The following is a 16,688-nucleotide window of genomic DNA, read 5'->3' on the forward strand; positions in this document are numbered from 1 at the left end:
TAATAGAGACAATGATTGAAAAAAATACTGTATTCTAGGAAATGTATTCATTTTTACACAATTTACTCTTCCAACTAATGTTATAGGCAGTATTGTCCATCTATTTAAATCCTCCAACTTTTTTTTTAAATAATGGCAAATAATTCAGTTTATATAAACTTTGTAGGTTATTATCTGTATGAAATATTTTATCCTATTTGTTGGCCATTTAAACTGAGTATTTCTTTTGCAATCACCTCTTGCAAGAGGCATAATTTCACTCTGTCCCAATATATTTATAACCTGAAATTGCATCATATTCTTCTAACTTTAAATATAGTTTTTGTAATGAATTTGCAGGTTCTGTCAAATATATCATCGCACCATCTGCAAATAAGATAATCTTGCATTCCTCTTGATTAATTCTAAAACCTTTAATATCCAGATACCTACAAATTACTTCTGCTAAGGCCTCTATAGCTAAAAGAAATAATGCTGGTGACAATGGACATCCTTGTCTACTAGATCTAGTTAATCAAAATGGGGAAAAAATTTGACCATTTGTTACCATTTTAGCTTTAGGTTCATTATACAAAGCTCTTATCCAATTTGTCCGAGTGGAAATTTTTCCAATACATTAAATTTAAAAAGTCCCATTCTAATCTATCAAATTCTTTTTCTGCATCTAATGATACTGCTACTCACATATCACCTCTTTTTTGTCCTAGATGAAGTATACTCAGTAATCTATCTTTTTTTATCAGATGCTTGTCTCTTTTTTACAAAGCCCGTTTGATCCCTATTTATTAATTTAGTTAAATATTTTGTCAGTCCATTTGGAAGAACTTTAGCAATTATTTTATAGTCTGAATTTAATAAAAGTAATGGGTCTATAAGATGATGGCTTTACTGGAACTCTATCTTTTTAGGGTATCACAGTAATTATTGCTATTGAAAATGATTCAGCGAGAGTATAGGTTTGCATTATCTGATTTAAAACATGCATAAACAAAGGCATCACTAAATCTTTATAAAATTCACGTGGAAATCCATCTTCTCCAGGAGATTTATTACTTTATAAAGAACTTAGTGCTTCCTCCACCTCTTTTAAAGTTAGTGGGGCATTTAGCTCTGCTTGTTCTGTTAAATCTAATGTTGATAGTACTATATGTGACAAAAAATTCTTCTAATTTATTAATGTCTCCCTGGGATCCTGATTGATATAATTTGAAATAAAATCATTTAAAAGTTTAATTAATTTCTTGATGTTTATAACTAACAGAATTTGTCTCCGTTTCCATTGCATTAAATCATTTTTGAAATCTGTTCTGCCTTCAGTTGCCAAGAAAGTACCTTGTGTGCTTTTCATCTAACTCATAATATTTCTGTTTCATCCTTGTTATCATTTTTTTCTGTTCTATAGGTTTGTATTGTAGTACAGTTCAACCTTTCATTAATAAGCTTTCTCTTTTTCTCTTCAGAATACCTTTGTTGGAGATCTTTTTTTCTAAATTGATTATCTCTTTTTCTAATTGTTCTACGTCTCTTATATAGTCATTTTTGTTTCAATTTAGAAGAATAGCTTATAATTTTCCCTCTTAAATATGCCTTTAAAACATCCCATATAATGAATTTATTAAGTGTGGATGCACAATTATTTTGTCAAAAATTTTTAATTTGTCTTCTAACAAAGTTACAAAAATCTGTTCTTTTCAACAATGTATATTGTTAGACGCCATCCATAGACCATTTTCTATTTATCAGCCAATGTGATTGCCAGTGTCAATGGAGAATGATCTGATAATATTCTTGCTTTAGTTTCAGTTTCAATAATCCTACCCTATATTTGGGCAGATAGTAAAAAATGTCTATCCTTGAATAAGAGTTATATCTATTTGAATAAAAGGAATAATCCTTTTCTCTCAGATGAATTTTTCTCCATACATCTATTAAATTTAAATCCCTCATCAATGATAAAGTAGCTTTTGCCCTTGAAGTTACTCAAGTTGCTCTATCTAAAGCTGGGTCCAAACAAAAATTGAACTTTCCTCCTATTACAATATTCTCAGAGGTGTTTGCTAAATTAAGAAATGTCTCCTGAATAAATTTCCCATTATCAATATTTGGTGCATAAATATTCATAAGAGTCCATATGTCAAAATATTAGCTGGCAATGTACAATAATGTTTCTACCTGCAGGATCTGTTATCACATTTTGTACTTTAACTGGGAGATTCTTATGTATCAAAATTGCCACTCCTCTTGCCTTGGAGTTACATGAAAAAGCTAAGACTTGTCTGACCCCGTCCCTTTTTAATTTTTAATGTTCCTTATCAACTAAATGAGTTTTCCCCTCATCTCTTACCTCCCATCCTATTCCTTTTAAAACACCTAAACCCCAGCACCTGCATCAGCCAATCCTGCCCATCTTCCAGTTGTCTCTGTAATGGCCTCAACATCATAGTTGCATGTACTGATGCATGCTCTAAGTTCATCCCCTTTATTCCTAATAATCCTAGTGTTGAAATAGACTCATTTCATACCCTCTAAGTGGCTACATTTATGTTTTGGCCCCTGCCTGTCCTTCCCCACAAACTCAGAACACATAACATCATGCTTTTGACCTTCTGCCCTATTTTCTGCACTCACATTCTGGTTCCCAAACCTCCCAAACTAGTTTAAGCCTTCCCCAACAGCTCTAACAAACCTCTCTGCCGGAATATTGATCCCTTTCCAGTTCAACTGCAGCCCATCCTTTTTGTGCAGGTTAGACTTCCCAGAAATGATCCCAATGATCCAGAAATCCGAACCCCCTGCCCCCTTGAGCCATGTATTCATCGGCCAGAACTTCCTGTTCGTATCCCCTCTGGCATGTGGCAAAGGCAGCAATCTGGAGATTTCCACCCTTGAGATCTTGCTTTTTAACTTCTTTCCTAACTCCCTATATTCCCTCTTGAGGACCTCCTATCTATGTCATTGGTCCCCAATAGGAAAGATTTATTTGAGTTTAGTTATTGAGTATAATAGATTGTTGTGAAAAGAAAATTATTTCTTAATTCACTAATTTTGCGAACCTTTTGCAACAATGAGAAATAATAAAACAAATTATTTTATATCTTCAAATAATTCTATTATTATCTGCAATGTATATTGTTATATTTATTGGTTTATTTGGTGATTCAGGCAAAGAATGGCTGGAGGAACTCAACAGGTCCGACAGCAATAATGGGTACAAATGATCAGTTAATATTTTGAGTTTGAACCATTTATCAAGACTCCACATTCTGAAACATTGACTGACCATTTTGGCCCATGGATGCTGTTGACCTGCTGATATTCTCTCTAATGATTATTTAACTGCTCAAGACTCCATTACCTGCAGATTTTGTATTTCACGTGAACAGTTTTGTTTTCGCTAACTCATTGTAACGCTGTTACTGTGCCAGCAACTTGGGTTCAAATCCCGCGCTATCCATAAGGAGTTTGTAAGTCTTTTTGTGGGTTTCTTCTGGGCTCTCCGGTTTCCTCCCACCCTTGAAAGCTTACAGGGGTTGTAGGTTCATTGGGGTATTTGGATGGCATGGCCTCGTGGGCCAGAAGGGCTGTTTCCTTAACTTTTTTTAAATTTCAACAAATGTTTTAAACTCTGATTCAATAATCAGAGGTGTAAATTGAAGTAAAACCAATTCTCCAAAGCTTCTGAATTGTAATACAAGATTGTACTTTTCTCCTGTAGTTCAGCCTTTTAGCTCAATTTAATTCTGTCTCATATGTTTTGTAACCCTTGTTGTACTGCTCGAATGATTCCACCTCATCCCAAGTTTGGTTTTGGTTGATTTGAAATTACAAATGTCATCAGATTTTGTTTGAAATATTCACCCAGAAATATATGTTGTGACTGGATTTTTAAAAATTAATTTGTAAAAGTATAAAAAAAGTTATCCAAATAAATGCATGGATAAAGATCCTATTCTTTGCAAAGAACGAGGATGTTAATCCCAAAGATTGTGAAACTGTAACCTTGAATTAACTGTGTAATGATATTCTAATTGGCTTGCAGGTATCACGACAGCCAAGATGTCACAAGCAATTTTCTTGGCGCAATGTGGCTTATTTCTATCACCTTTCTATCCATTGGATATGGCGATATGGTACCACATACATATTGTGGGAAAGGAGTCTGCCTACTTACAGGGATTATGGTAAGTAATATATTTCAAGAACCCACTGCAGTGATGTTTGAAAGAACAGTCGGTTAGTGTTTTAAGAGCAGCCACCACATCCATTCTATTTCATCTGCAAATCATTGGAATTCATTCGACAAAGTACATAGGCTTGAATTTTAACCTTAAGATACAATCTGCAGAGTAAATGGGACCAACACAGACCATCACAGGCGGAGATTACTTCAGTGTTCATCACAGTATTGGCAGGAAGGGAAAAATTATGCAGAGGGGATAAAATTGGCAACTGCTTTGGCACTGCCAACTAGTTACCTGAACATGGCACCAGAAATAGCACCCGTGATCTTCCTGCCTTCAAGAAAGTACCTACTATTATGAGGAGCATCCCCTTTTTGTGGTGATGGCCAACAATTCTTCCAAAGAAGTTCATGCATTGGTTGTTCATTGCATGTTTCCGTGACCACCAGTAAAACAGACACTGTGGTTGAAGTAAAAACACAACACTGGAGAAACCCAGCAGGTTAAACAGTGTACTTTATATAGCAAAGACAAAGATGCATCACCAACATTTCAGGCTTGACCTCTTCATCAGGTATGACCATGACCTCAGCTGCCCCTGTTTCAATTCTGATCGGAGGTACTCATTTGTATAGTTTTGAATTAGAGAAAAGACCCAGGCAACTTTTTCTGGTGTGGGCCCTTCATGCTGCTCATTCCACCTTTTCTTTCATGGTGTATTACCTCTTAGAGTATATTATGTTGCCTATTCAAATGTGGCCATTTCAGGACCATTTCATGCCACTCTGGAATTTTGCATGGGCACTTCTTACTGCAATATGCTTATGTGATGTGATTTTTATGCAGATACGCATTGAATTGCATTGTTCCAGAAAGCTCCTGTTGTTGCATTTTCAAGTGGAAATTTCATCATGAAAATCTGCTACTCCTCAACAATCAACTCAATCAGGGAATCATTTAAGGACTCTTAATTTTGCACTTTGCAAGTTTTTTTTTCCGCATTGTGCAGTCAGTTGTTTTAATTTCTTTATTTGTACATTGTGTGCAGTTATTTTTATACTCACAATAAGTGATCATTTTGCAATACCTGCAAGAAAAGTTTATCTCAGGGTTGTACTCTGACAATAAATCTGAATAAACTGAAATTGAGCTGTTCAGGGGAAGCAAGGTCTTCATAGTTCACGAGTGGCAAGAGTTCTTTAGGTCATCCTCTTCCCGAATCAGTTCATCATTTCAGGCAACTGCAAGAGAATGTGCAATTCCAGAAGTGCCCAATTCCTCTGGCATTTCTGAAGTTTGTGCTAGTGAGCCCATGATTGAAAGTTGTTGAGCCATTGCCACGAGCAGCAACCTTACCTTCTGGGACTTGTGAGAATTTCTCTGGAAGAGCATCTAACAATGTCAGTTGATAGCCTTGCTCTTCTGTACTTAAGTCTTTATAATTGTGTGAGGCAAGAACATATGAACTCCATTAGAATCAAGGTTTCTGGATCTGAATGGGCAAAACATTTTAAAACTAACAACTGCAGGTTTTGGAAATGTTAAATCGAAAAAGAAAACCCTGGAAATACTTAACAGGTCAGGAACATCCATGAACCAAGACACATAATCAGTAATTCATGTTGATAGCCTCTCATCAGTCTGATTCAGTAAATTTGTTTCTCTTTCTCCACATTTATTGCCTAAGGTGCTAATTTTTTTAATAAGGGGGAGTGTTTTCTTCACCAATCGAGATGAAGGATTGGAAATTTACGTAGGGATGAGACGGGAATTTAAATTTGAGTGAGTGATTTAAAGGTCAAATAAAAAGGTAAATAATGGGATGGACAAAGTGCCTTAAAAAGGAGACAAAGGAAAATTGAAACAAATACTTCAAATTTTGGTCAATTAAAATATCCAGCAGCAATTAACATCTAAGGGATTGTGTCTCCACATTAATAATAAGCAACCAAAGAAATCTCATCTGGTGATGATCTTTAAGACTGAAATTTCTGTAGACACAAGAGACTGCAGGTGCAAAAACAAAAATTGCTGGAGGAACTCTGAGTCAGACTGAATCTTTGAAGACAAAGAAGAAGGCAGTGTTTTGGGTTGAGACCCTATATCAAGAGTTTTTGTGATGGGTTTGTTTTAAATCTAACATGTAGACATTGGATAAATGTCTATCCACGATAGACATTAAGATGCTGCATTTATAAAGCAAGCAGTAGAGGAGCACAATTTATCAGCTACTTCTAGCATTCCACATTTTAATTAATAACATTTCCCTTTTTTTTGTATTTGCTGAATCCTTTGCAGACAGATGTCCACAAACACCATTAGATTGTGGCATCATTTTCACTGCAAGTAATGGATGAATATAAAGTATGTGATATGCTATACAACAGTCCTTTATAACAGTGATTTTGTGATCTATTAGATTGTGTTGAGATTGAAAATTTGTATTCTTTTATTTTGCAAGTAGGTTTCAGGTCAATACCTATTTAGAGGTAATGGAAAGAGATAGTCCCTCTTCCACTACCCCTGGCTTTTAAAAAAAAATCTGCTGACTTTCATCTTTAATAACTAGTTTTCCTTGCCTGAAGGTACTCTGTAATATTGTACAGCTAAAAGCATCAAGATTTCATAAATGCATTTGGCTGCTTGCAATAAATCTGAAAGCTTTCATTTTATCTTCAACACCGATAGCCCTGGAGTCTCTCTCTCTCTCATTTCATTTGGTTTCTAACAACTCAGATTTTTAACTGTAAAGGTGCAATGTAAACATCACATTGCAATTTGTTGATGTTAAAAATCAGCTCTATATTTCAGCAATACAATTGATCAGAAAAATGGCCTTGTTCTGGTCCTTAACATGATAATTAAGAGAAATGTAAAATTTGTGGAGGGGTATTTCTGTCTATGAATTTTGCAGAATATAGTGTGGAAAATTGGGGATGGAGGCTCATAAGCAAGGAAAATCAAGCGTCCTTCTTGATTTTTCTGAGAAATTCTGGAATGCCCAAAAGATTTAGATTTTAAAAATGCTCTCTGGTCCTGGTGAGGATCAAAATTATAAAGTTTTTTTATAATTTTTTTGAACTGGAGGAGTTATTTCTCCGTATTACATCCTGCCTGATTAGTGTCCAGACATAAAAGAAAACATGTTGACACATTGTGTTATAACGTAGATAAATTTGGTGCTGCCCTTAATAACAGGGTATAGTGGTATCATAGTTAATCTACTGAGCCCACTAAAACTGGACTATTAAGTTTGAGATGCATTCAAATTTTACCGAGGAATTTAAATTCATGAAGTACATCTGTAATTCTTTTAGAATAAAAGCTAATAGTGATTGTGAGATGACTGGATTGTTATAAAAATTCCTGCTGGTGACGAATGCCACTTGGAAAATACAATTGCCATCCTTATCCAGTCTGGCTGAGATATGGAGTTAACCCAGATCAATGGGGTTTCTTGTCATTGCTCACTAAACAAGCCACTGTGGTGATGAGCTGTGGGGGTTGAGGAATCACTGCTAGCTAATGACATCAACATCCTGTGAACAAAAAAATATTTTGTTTTGCTAGATTATTATATCTACCACAGTGAGAGCACTTTTCTATATCAGGAAACAGGAACTCCCAAGTCATATTGACCAAGGGCTTCCAACAATATTGCTCTCCTGCACCCTGCACTAATTTCCATTTTAATGAGTTTTACCATCTAAATTAGATGTCCTTGTGATGCCAGGTGTACTGATTTGGATATCGTTTTGCCTCGTGGGCTCATAACCATTAGAAACTAGGTCAAAAATATTAAACCAAACCTACAATCACTTTTAGCTTGCAGATTCAGTACTCAGCTCATAATTGTGACTGGCATTTATTTCCCACCCTGCAGAGGATGAGATCATGTGCTGAACTAGTGCCCTACCCTTTTTCAATATTTTTATTAATTTCATTGAGTGAATGTTACATAGGTAAATAAACATGAATAGAAGAATAATCAAATTTAAATCTTATTCATAACAGTAACAGCAAAACCTAAATCACATTAAAAAAATACATGCAAAAAGGAAAAAAAACTAGCTATCTACAAATTTGACCCCCTACCTTCAGAGGCTGTTGGAAAAATACATAGTCCACTATCTGATAATGAAGGGAAAAATAAACAATGAGGACAAAGATCAAAAATTAGTTAAGCTTACAAATTTAGGAAATAATTAAGAAAAGAACCCCACAAAGAAATAAAGTTTACAATCATTACAAAAGTGGAGCATCTACATTTTTCTAAAGACAAGCAAGTTATGTCAGGCACCCATTTAGAATGAGTGGGAGGGACAACATCTTTCCATTTTATTAGTATGGCCCTTCTTTCTGGCAATCAGGGAGGCAAAAGCTACTACATGGGATTGTGAAGAATTCAAGATCAGATAATTGGCCCCACAGCCAGTGCCTTGTCACCCTGGTCTTCCTACCACTCATCTACCCCTTCCTTCGTACACTTGCCACAATGATGGATATTATATTTTTAACTGAAGTCATGCTAAAATAAATTTTTTAATCTCTCATTCTTTTCACTTCTAGGGTGCTGGCTGCACAGCTTTGGTTGTAGCTGTGGTTGCCCGGAAGCTGGAGCTTACCAAAGCAGAAAAACATGTGCATAATTTTATGATGGACACACAACTGTCAAAACGAGTAAGAAATTACTTTACAAAGTTAACCAAAATTAGATGAGGGGAACAACATTTTCATTAATAGACTATTTACTGCACAACAATTTCTCATTCAATATGCATTACCAAATGGTCTAAAAAAAATCAATTTGATGACATTAACAGCTTTGTTTGAATGCTTCCCAAGCATTTGGAATTCTGGTTCCACTTTGTATTAGCAATTTCTGTCATTTTGCAATTTAAAAAAAAAACACAATTTAAGTGGAGTGCAATGGTCAAGCTGCCAAGGTAAATGTTTAAGGGAAATGATGTATTATGTATCATAATTTTCTTTCAAGGGAATTAAAGTTTCAGTTTGTCATGGAATTACGTGATATGGGGGTGGGGGGGAGAATTTTCTAATTCCCTAGGTGTGGAAGTAGAGAGGGCAAAGAGGGGCTTTCCATCAAACAGGAGAGCAATTTTTCTCAGAGGACATTAGTTGATTACTTGCAGTATGTCCATTGTCTTCATTCTCCATGTTAAAAAGCACCTTTCTAATTAAGACATGATGCCACATGTTGGAAGGTTGTGTCAAACAATTATTTTAGGTGAGGACATACATTGAAACATTGCACTAATATTGTGCAAAATACCCAAGTGCCATGATATTTCTTTGCTATTTCTCGATACTTTTAACTTGAAGCATTCACTTTAGTTTCATCAAAAGCTGTTCCAACTGCAGAGACCTGTGCACCCTAGATACATTCCAATAGCTTAATCAACATATTTCATGCACAGAAAAATGGCTTTGCTTGGAACACTAGTGTGTTTCATTGATTGACATTATCATTGCCATCCTGAGTTAGGCTCTGTTTTTCAGTTGCAAACTTCTCTGTCAGCTTGGAAATTGAATCAATTTGAGATGAAGGAATCATGGCTGTTCCCTGGGTGTCTTTTACACATGTGGGAAAACATATTTGTGGTTGCAAGTGAACTGCACATTAGAGGAATGGAACTAGGGGAAGGTGGTGCTTTCATGAAAAGAAAATTTCCTTCACTCTAATTTGGATCCTATTACCAAATGTAGTAAAGAAAACCAGTTTAAAATCATTGATCCTTGTGGTTGATGAGAAGCTCCATGCTGTTCTGGGGTAGCTGAGTTACCATGACTATTGTCCATCAACCTAGTTTCTTACAAGAATCCAGGTGGGTGTAGGAGATCCAAGTATTCTTTCATTCTCCTGATGAAGGATTACGGCTCAAACTATTGATCATTTCTTGTCATCCATGGATGCTGCAGCAGGGCCCAACCTTCTGTTGCTTTGCATTGCCCAATGTCTTGGTTTATTTTTAGTTTATTTTGATCGACAGATAACAGAGTATAACAGAGGATGAAAAACAAGACATTCGACACTTTTTCTTTCTTTTAAATTATTTTTATTGAGTTTAACATATAAGTGTTCTTTGTAAATGATGATTCAATTGTATACAAGTAAATATATAGAAAAGGGAAAAAATAATGAGTAAATAAGAAAATATGCATAACTCTATCAAGTTACTTATAATTACTCAATTTAGTAATAAAAATAATGTATGCAACCATCAGACCCGTTTATTGGAATTCTTTAATAAAATAATAAAGATTAAAAAAGAAAAGGAGTGATAAAACTAAAAACGAATGGACTAATTTTTCCCCACCCTCTAATCAAGGTTACCTTTTATGTTTATAATGATGAAAGAAAAAATCAATAATGATGTGGGCCACTTATTTAAATATATTTTACCATCCATGTGCTATTGCTGGAATGAACAGATTGAAAGGTCGTTGCTTTCATCTTAAATAAATGTGACATCTTTATGAATGGTTCTGAGAAGGTCCTCCCCCAATGTTACAGGATAGGGAGCTTCAGGGTTTGACACTGTCAGTGTAATGACAGGTCAAAACAGTGTGTGACTTGGAGGGGAAATGGGAAGTGATGATATTCCTGTGAGTATACTGGACTTTCTACTGGTGGTAGAGGTCATGGGTTTGGTTGGTACTGTTGATGCAACTAAAGTAAATAAGTGCAGAGGATCAATATTGCAGTCACAAGCATTGGGTAAGGAGGACCAGTTTTCTTAACCAATTAGGTTAAAGAATTGTGAAATGTATAGACTTGGGAGAAAGTGTAAATGAGAGCAGGTGAATTCAGTGCCAAATCACCCACTAGAAGAAAAGCAATGGAAGGGGAAAGAGACAGAAGAGGAAAGTTAACACACTTTAATTTTTGATTTTTGGTACTGTATGTATTGGAACTTGAAGAAAATAAGCTCTGTGCATGTGTAATAGTTATCTTTATAAAGTAATTAACTGATTGAAATGGAAATGCATTAACTTTTTTGTAGTTGATTCATTTAAAATTAATTATTTAAGCTTTGCACCAATCCAACTTAATGCATTCATTTTTGAAACAGACAGCAAGATTTTACTTGAACAAGCTGAATGATAGTGTGCTTTTGTGGATAGGAATTTTTGTGCTTAATTGGTCATCTGTACTCTTTTGAATTTGTCACACCATTAACCACACCATTATTTTGAAAGTATCTCTAGCCCAAAATAAACACTGTAGCAGAAATGGTTGTCCTACCTTGTATAACTAAATAAATTTTAAATGATTTAGGACATTAACAGCTTTGGTTTCTTGCTTTCACATTTTATGAGACATATCTAAGTTGCTTGCAGAGGTTCAGTTACAATGGAATCCCTTAAAAATTCTGGTGATAACCTTTAGTGATAAGGAGCTATGACTAACTAATGGCATCTTAGGGTTTCAGATTTGTATGTAAACTACCATGTCAATTAATTCTATGCAAACTACAATTCCATTTCAATAAAAAATATGTAATTGCAAACTGTTAGTAATAATTTTTGATATTATTATAGTAGAATATAATCAAATCTATCCAATGGTGCTTTGGCATTGGATTTTGTATTAAATGGCAGATATAAATGCTGTTGAGGTATTGTAAAAAAAATTATGTTTGATTCATTTATCTTTTCTAACTATAAAAATAAGCTTTGTGCTCAAAAAGGTACAAAAAGTAACTCTCAACTTTTACGTATAGGTGAAAAATGCAGCTGCCAATGTTCTCAGGGAAACATGGTTAATATACAAAAACACTAAGTTGGTTAAAAAGATTGACCATGCAAAAGTGAGGAAACATCAACGCAAATTTTTGCAAGCCATCCATCAGTGAGTATTGTTCATATTTTGGCCAGTGATTCAATTGTGCAAACTGCAGGATAAAATGCCTTTCCTCACTAAGAGGGACAAAAAAAACCCAGAAATGGAAAATGACTATTCAATCATACAAGTCAAATGTAAGCAAAACTGTCAAAAACAGGAGTTCTATATTAAATTTAGACATACAGCACAGAAACAGGCCATTTCAGCCACGGGTCTGTGCCACCCAGTTTAGCCTACACTCCCAGTACATATAAACTCCTTACAAACAGCGCAAGATTCTGCCATTGTTTGATTTATCAATTCCTTGTACTATGTATGCTTTGAAATGAAATGCTTTTGTTACTGTTAAATGTTTAATTTTAAAAAAAAATTAGACGGGCTATTTCGGCCCACGAGTCAGTGCCGCCCAATTTACACCCCATTAACCTACAGCCCTAGTACGTTTTTGAATGGTGGGAGGAAACCGGAGTCCCCAGATAAAACCCACGCAGACAGGGGGAGAACGTACAAACTCCTTACAGACAGCACGGGATTTGAACCCCCGTCTGGTCCCAATCGCTGGCCAAAGGCATTGCGCTAACCGCTACACCAACCATATTGCGCTCTACATCAACCGTGCCACCCTAAGTAATGTGTTAAATTCCAAATGACTAATCGTTGGTGCTAATAATGTTTATTGTTTTAAAATCATGTTTTTTTTTGTATGTGTGTGTGGTTTTAATAATGAAATTTTAAAGATGTGTGGTAATTCTGTGATTGTGCTCTGCTAGCGGGGAACCAAACTTACAGGAAGCAAAGGTGGGTGAAATGGGTGCATAGCTCAATCTTGAACCCATGTCCTCTTTCCAGCAAGGATCACGGAATTACATGCACAAGAGACCCAGGATAAATACTTCTATTTAGAAGTTATTTCTATCCAATTTCCTTGTATGTAAACTTACTAATAATAATAATGTTTTTTTTCTATTTACTGGGATTTGTGAAAAGTTCTTGTGAAAAATAATGCATGTGTCTTTTATTTTTTTTGTGTTGGGTTGGTTTTCTGTCCATTCCCTTTTTTAACCCTTTGAATAAACATTTGTAAACAAAAACATCCAAAGGCAATATAAAATGATAATTCTTAGTATTTCTAGCAGTGTGTCATTCTGAGATGAATTTCTGTTGTTTTGTTGATCTTTTGTTGGTACCAAATCAAAGTTGCATTATTTTAATTATAAATTTATCAAATTGATTGATAAACAAAGTTGGTTTCACTAAAATTTTTATTTTCAATGGGTTAAATTGAAGTTATTTGCTTATACCCTAGTCTGTTCTAGAAAGAGTGAAACTGTTGTCAAATTGATATTATTTTGTAATTGTTTTATGGTGTACCTTATTTTACATTTACTTTCTTTTTGTTTGTCTTTTTTGTATTTCTACAAAATGAAACTAGAGCTCGAAAGTAAGTTATGTGTGTTGTATTCCAATGATTTTTCAAATCCCTATGCATGCAAGAAAAAGGTATTATCATTTGTGAATCTAATGGTTTGACCACCTCCATGGAAACCTGATCAGAGATCATGATCTAATCTGTGATAAGTGAAATTCATTTGGAATCATGAAATGGTAAATGGTTGTTCTTAACAAAAGATAAGAACAAAAAAGCTTTGGACTAATACTGATTTTATCTTATTTATTTTGCTCTTGCAGCTAAACTTCCCTGTGAAGAATCTGTAAAACAGAATAAGCAATTTTGCACAAAATAAAATTATATATTCACATAATTTAATACATTCCAGTAACACTATTTGCCACTACTAAAATCTTCATTGGTTAATTATTGACACTGAGAAGATTGGTGTCTGGTAGTTAATTATAATTTAAATAATGTAACAACATTTTTTATAGGAAAATGTTATTAGGGTTTTACTAATAAATAAGCCAAAATGCAAAATGCTCATGTAGCATTCGTGGAGAGAAATAAAATGTTAATGTATCAGGTTCAGAGCTTTTCTTTCATCAGAACTTGTAAATTAATAGGCTTTCAGAAAAGTGAAGAGGGAAGGAAAGAACAAAAGATTTTGTGATGGGGTAGCAGACAAGGGAAATTAACTGAAGAAGAAACTATTGTACAAGCGTAAAGCACCCAATTGAACGCTGCTGCTGTTTGATTTTATATGGAGCATTGTAGAAGGTAGAGTGATCAGAGTGGTAATTAAACACAGAAATACTGTTGAGCCACAGCTGGAAGAGGGTCTGAGGAGAGGTATTCTGCAAAGCGGTCACTCAGTCCATGTTTGGTCTCCCCACTACAGAGGAAAATATCTCCTCACACTTGACAACAGAATACTTGGTATGGCCTTCTCCACTTCAGTGAGACTAAACGTAGATTGGGTGACTGTTTCACAAACACCGATACTCTGTGGGTGGGTCTCAACTTGAGCCTCCTGTGAACAACCATTTCAACTCCCTCAACCATTCATGCAATGACATATCTATCCTCTGCCTCATCCATCATCCGGGTGAGGCCTAATGTAAACTTGAAGAAAAGTGCATTATATTCTTCCTGGACAGCATGAACACTGATCGGTAATCCCTAACCCATCTGATTTCACTGTTTCCATCTTTTCATTACGTTCTACTGAACTTTTTTTTTCTCTCTCCCTCTTTAATTGTTCTTTCCCCATCCCCGTTCTACCTGTATCTCCACCTCTCACACCTTCTGTCTTCATTGTTTTCACCCCAGGGGCCTTACCCCATCTTTATTCCCCTTCTATATATGCATTTTTACCCATTGATAAAGGTTCAGAAACAAAACTTTGACCATTCCTGCTCATGGAAGCTGTCTGACCTGCTGAGTTCCTCCAGCAATTCTTTGCTTGTTCAGATATATTGTCTGTATTTTTTTTAGTTGCAATAGATCTCAGAATAATTTGGTTTATTTCAATTATTTTTGTTCTAATGGGGAAACTCGAGCCTGCATGTCATGAATAGAAATATTTAAGAATCTCATTTAAAAAAATTCTGAATGTGATCTTATACATTTGGTTTTATTATGTCATCCAAAGTGCTAAAACATTAATTGGAGAAACTATTACATTTTTTGTTTGTATAAATATCTCAGTTTTGAAGTAATGATGAATTCTTGGTGTGTTTTTTTATCATGTTATACAGATGAGGTGATGATTTAGAGTCTTATCACATATGGATGGAATCAGGGATGTTACAGAGATGTGGAAATGTTACCTGTTTTCACACTCTGAAATAAGTTCAGAGTTTGAAAGAATAGGGTCAACTTTTCACCTGCCTGCCCAGTGGGAAAAATGCAAGTGAAAATTTAACATCAGGTTTTGGATCTGCACCACTTTAGCCAACCTATTTAGGTGGGGTGATCAATTGAAGCGAAGCAGAGAAACGTTTGTCTCTTTTAGACGGTACAGTTAGCATAGCAATTAATGCAATGCTATTACAGCACCAGTGACCCAGGTTCAAATTACGTACAGTCTGTAAGGAGTTTGCAGGTTCTCCCTATGTCTTCACGGGTTTCCTCTGGTCGCTTCGGTTTCCTCCATCCTTCAAAAACATATGAAGATTGTAGGGATATTTGTGGGGCACGAGCTCATGGGTTGGTAGGGCCTGTTCTTGTGCTGCACCTCTAGATTTATAGACCATGTTTGACTTTGTTGATATAGATCTTGTTGATATAGATCGCTCTTTGAAGGAAGATTTTCCACTCAATTCTGTAATCAGTTTTCCAGTATTAGGTTAAAATAAACAAAATTTCTGGGACATTGCAGCACAAGAACAGGCTCTCCCCCCCACACTATGAGTGTGAAGTATGATGCCAAATTAAATAATATATTTGGTGCATACACATCTTACACATTTCTCCAATCCTAGCATATTCATGGATCCATCTAAATCCTCTGAGATACTACTATTGTATCAACTTCCACTGCTACGCCAGGCAACTAACTCCAAACACCTACCACTCTCTCTATTTAAAAAAAAGACCTTGCCCTTTGGCTTGGCTTGGCTTCGTGGACGAAGATTTATGGAGGGGTAATATCCACGTCAGCTACAGGGTCGTTTGTGGCTGACAAGACCAATGCAGGACAGGCAGACACGGTTGCAGCGGTTACAAGGGAAAATTGGTTGGTTGGGGTTGGATGTTGGGTTTTTCCTCCTTTGTCTTTTGACAGTGAGGTGGGCTCTGCGGTCTTCTTCAAAGGAGGTTGCTGCCCGCCGAACTGTGAGGCGCCAAGATGCACGGTTTGAGGCGATATCAGCCCACTGGCGATGGTCAATGTGGCAGGCACCAAGAGCTTTCTTTAGGCAGTCCTTGTACCTCTTCTTTGGTGCACCTCTGTCTCGGTGGCCAGTGGAGAGCTTGCCATATAACACGATCTTGGGAAGGCGATGGTCCTCCATTCTGGAGCATGACCTACCCAGCGCAGTTTGATCTTCAGCAGCGTGAATTCGATGCTGTCAGCCTCTGCCATCTTGAGTACTTCGATGTTGGAGATGAAGTCGCTCCAATGAATGTTGAGGATGGAGCGGAGACAACGCTGGTGGAAGCGTTCTAGGAGCCGTAGGTAATGCCAGTAAAGGACCCATGATTCGGAGCTGAACAGGAGTGTGGGTATGACAATGGCTCTGTA

At 35.9% G+C, this 16,688-nt stretch overlaps 1 protein-coding gene across 3 annotated transcripts in view; it reads left to right on the forward strand.

Annotated features, from left to right (window-relative positions):
* Window positions 1-16,688, forward strand: part of LOC138760432 (small conductance calcium-activated potassium channel protein 2-like) — a 136,586-nt gene that overhangs the window by 107,637 nt on the left and 12,261 nt on the right. For all 3 annotated transcript variants that reach the window (XM_069931019.1, XM_069931027.1, XM_069931030.1), the window contains 3 exons: window positions 4,040-4,181; window positions 8,751-8,861; window positions 11,927-12,054. In XM_069931019.1, the coding sequence (XP_069787120.1) occupies window positions 4,040-4,181; window positions 8,751-8,861; window positions 11,927-12,054 (381 nt within the window). The remainder of the gene's footprint in view (window positions 1-4,039; window positions 4,182-8,750; window positions 8,862-11,926; window positions 12,055-16,688) is intronic.

The sequence above is a fragment of the Narcine bancroftii genome, chromosome 1 (assembly GCF_036971445.1).
Source record: "Narcine bancroftii isolate sNarBan1 chromosome 1, sNarBan1.hap1, whole genome shotgun sequence".
Taxonomy (NCBI): Eukaryota; Metazoa; Chordata; class Chondrichthyes; order Torpediniformes; family Narcinidae; genus Narcine; species Narcine bancroftii.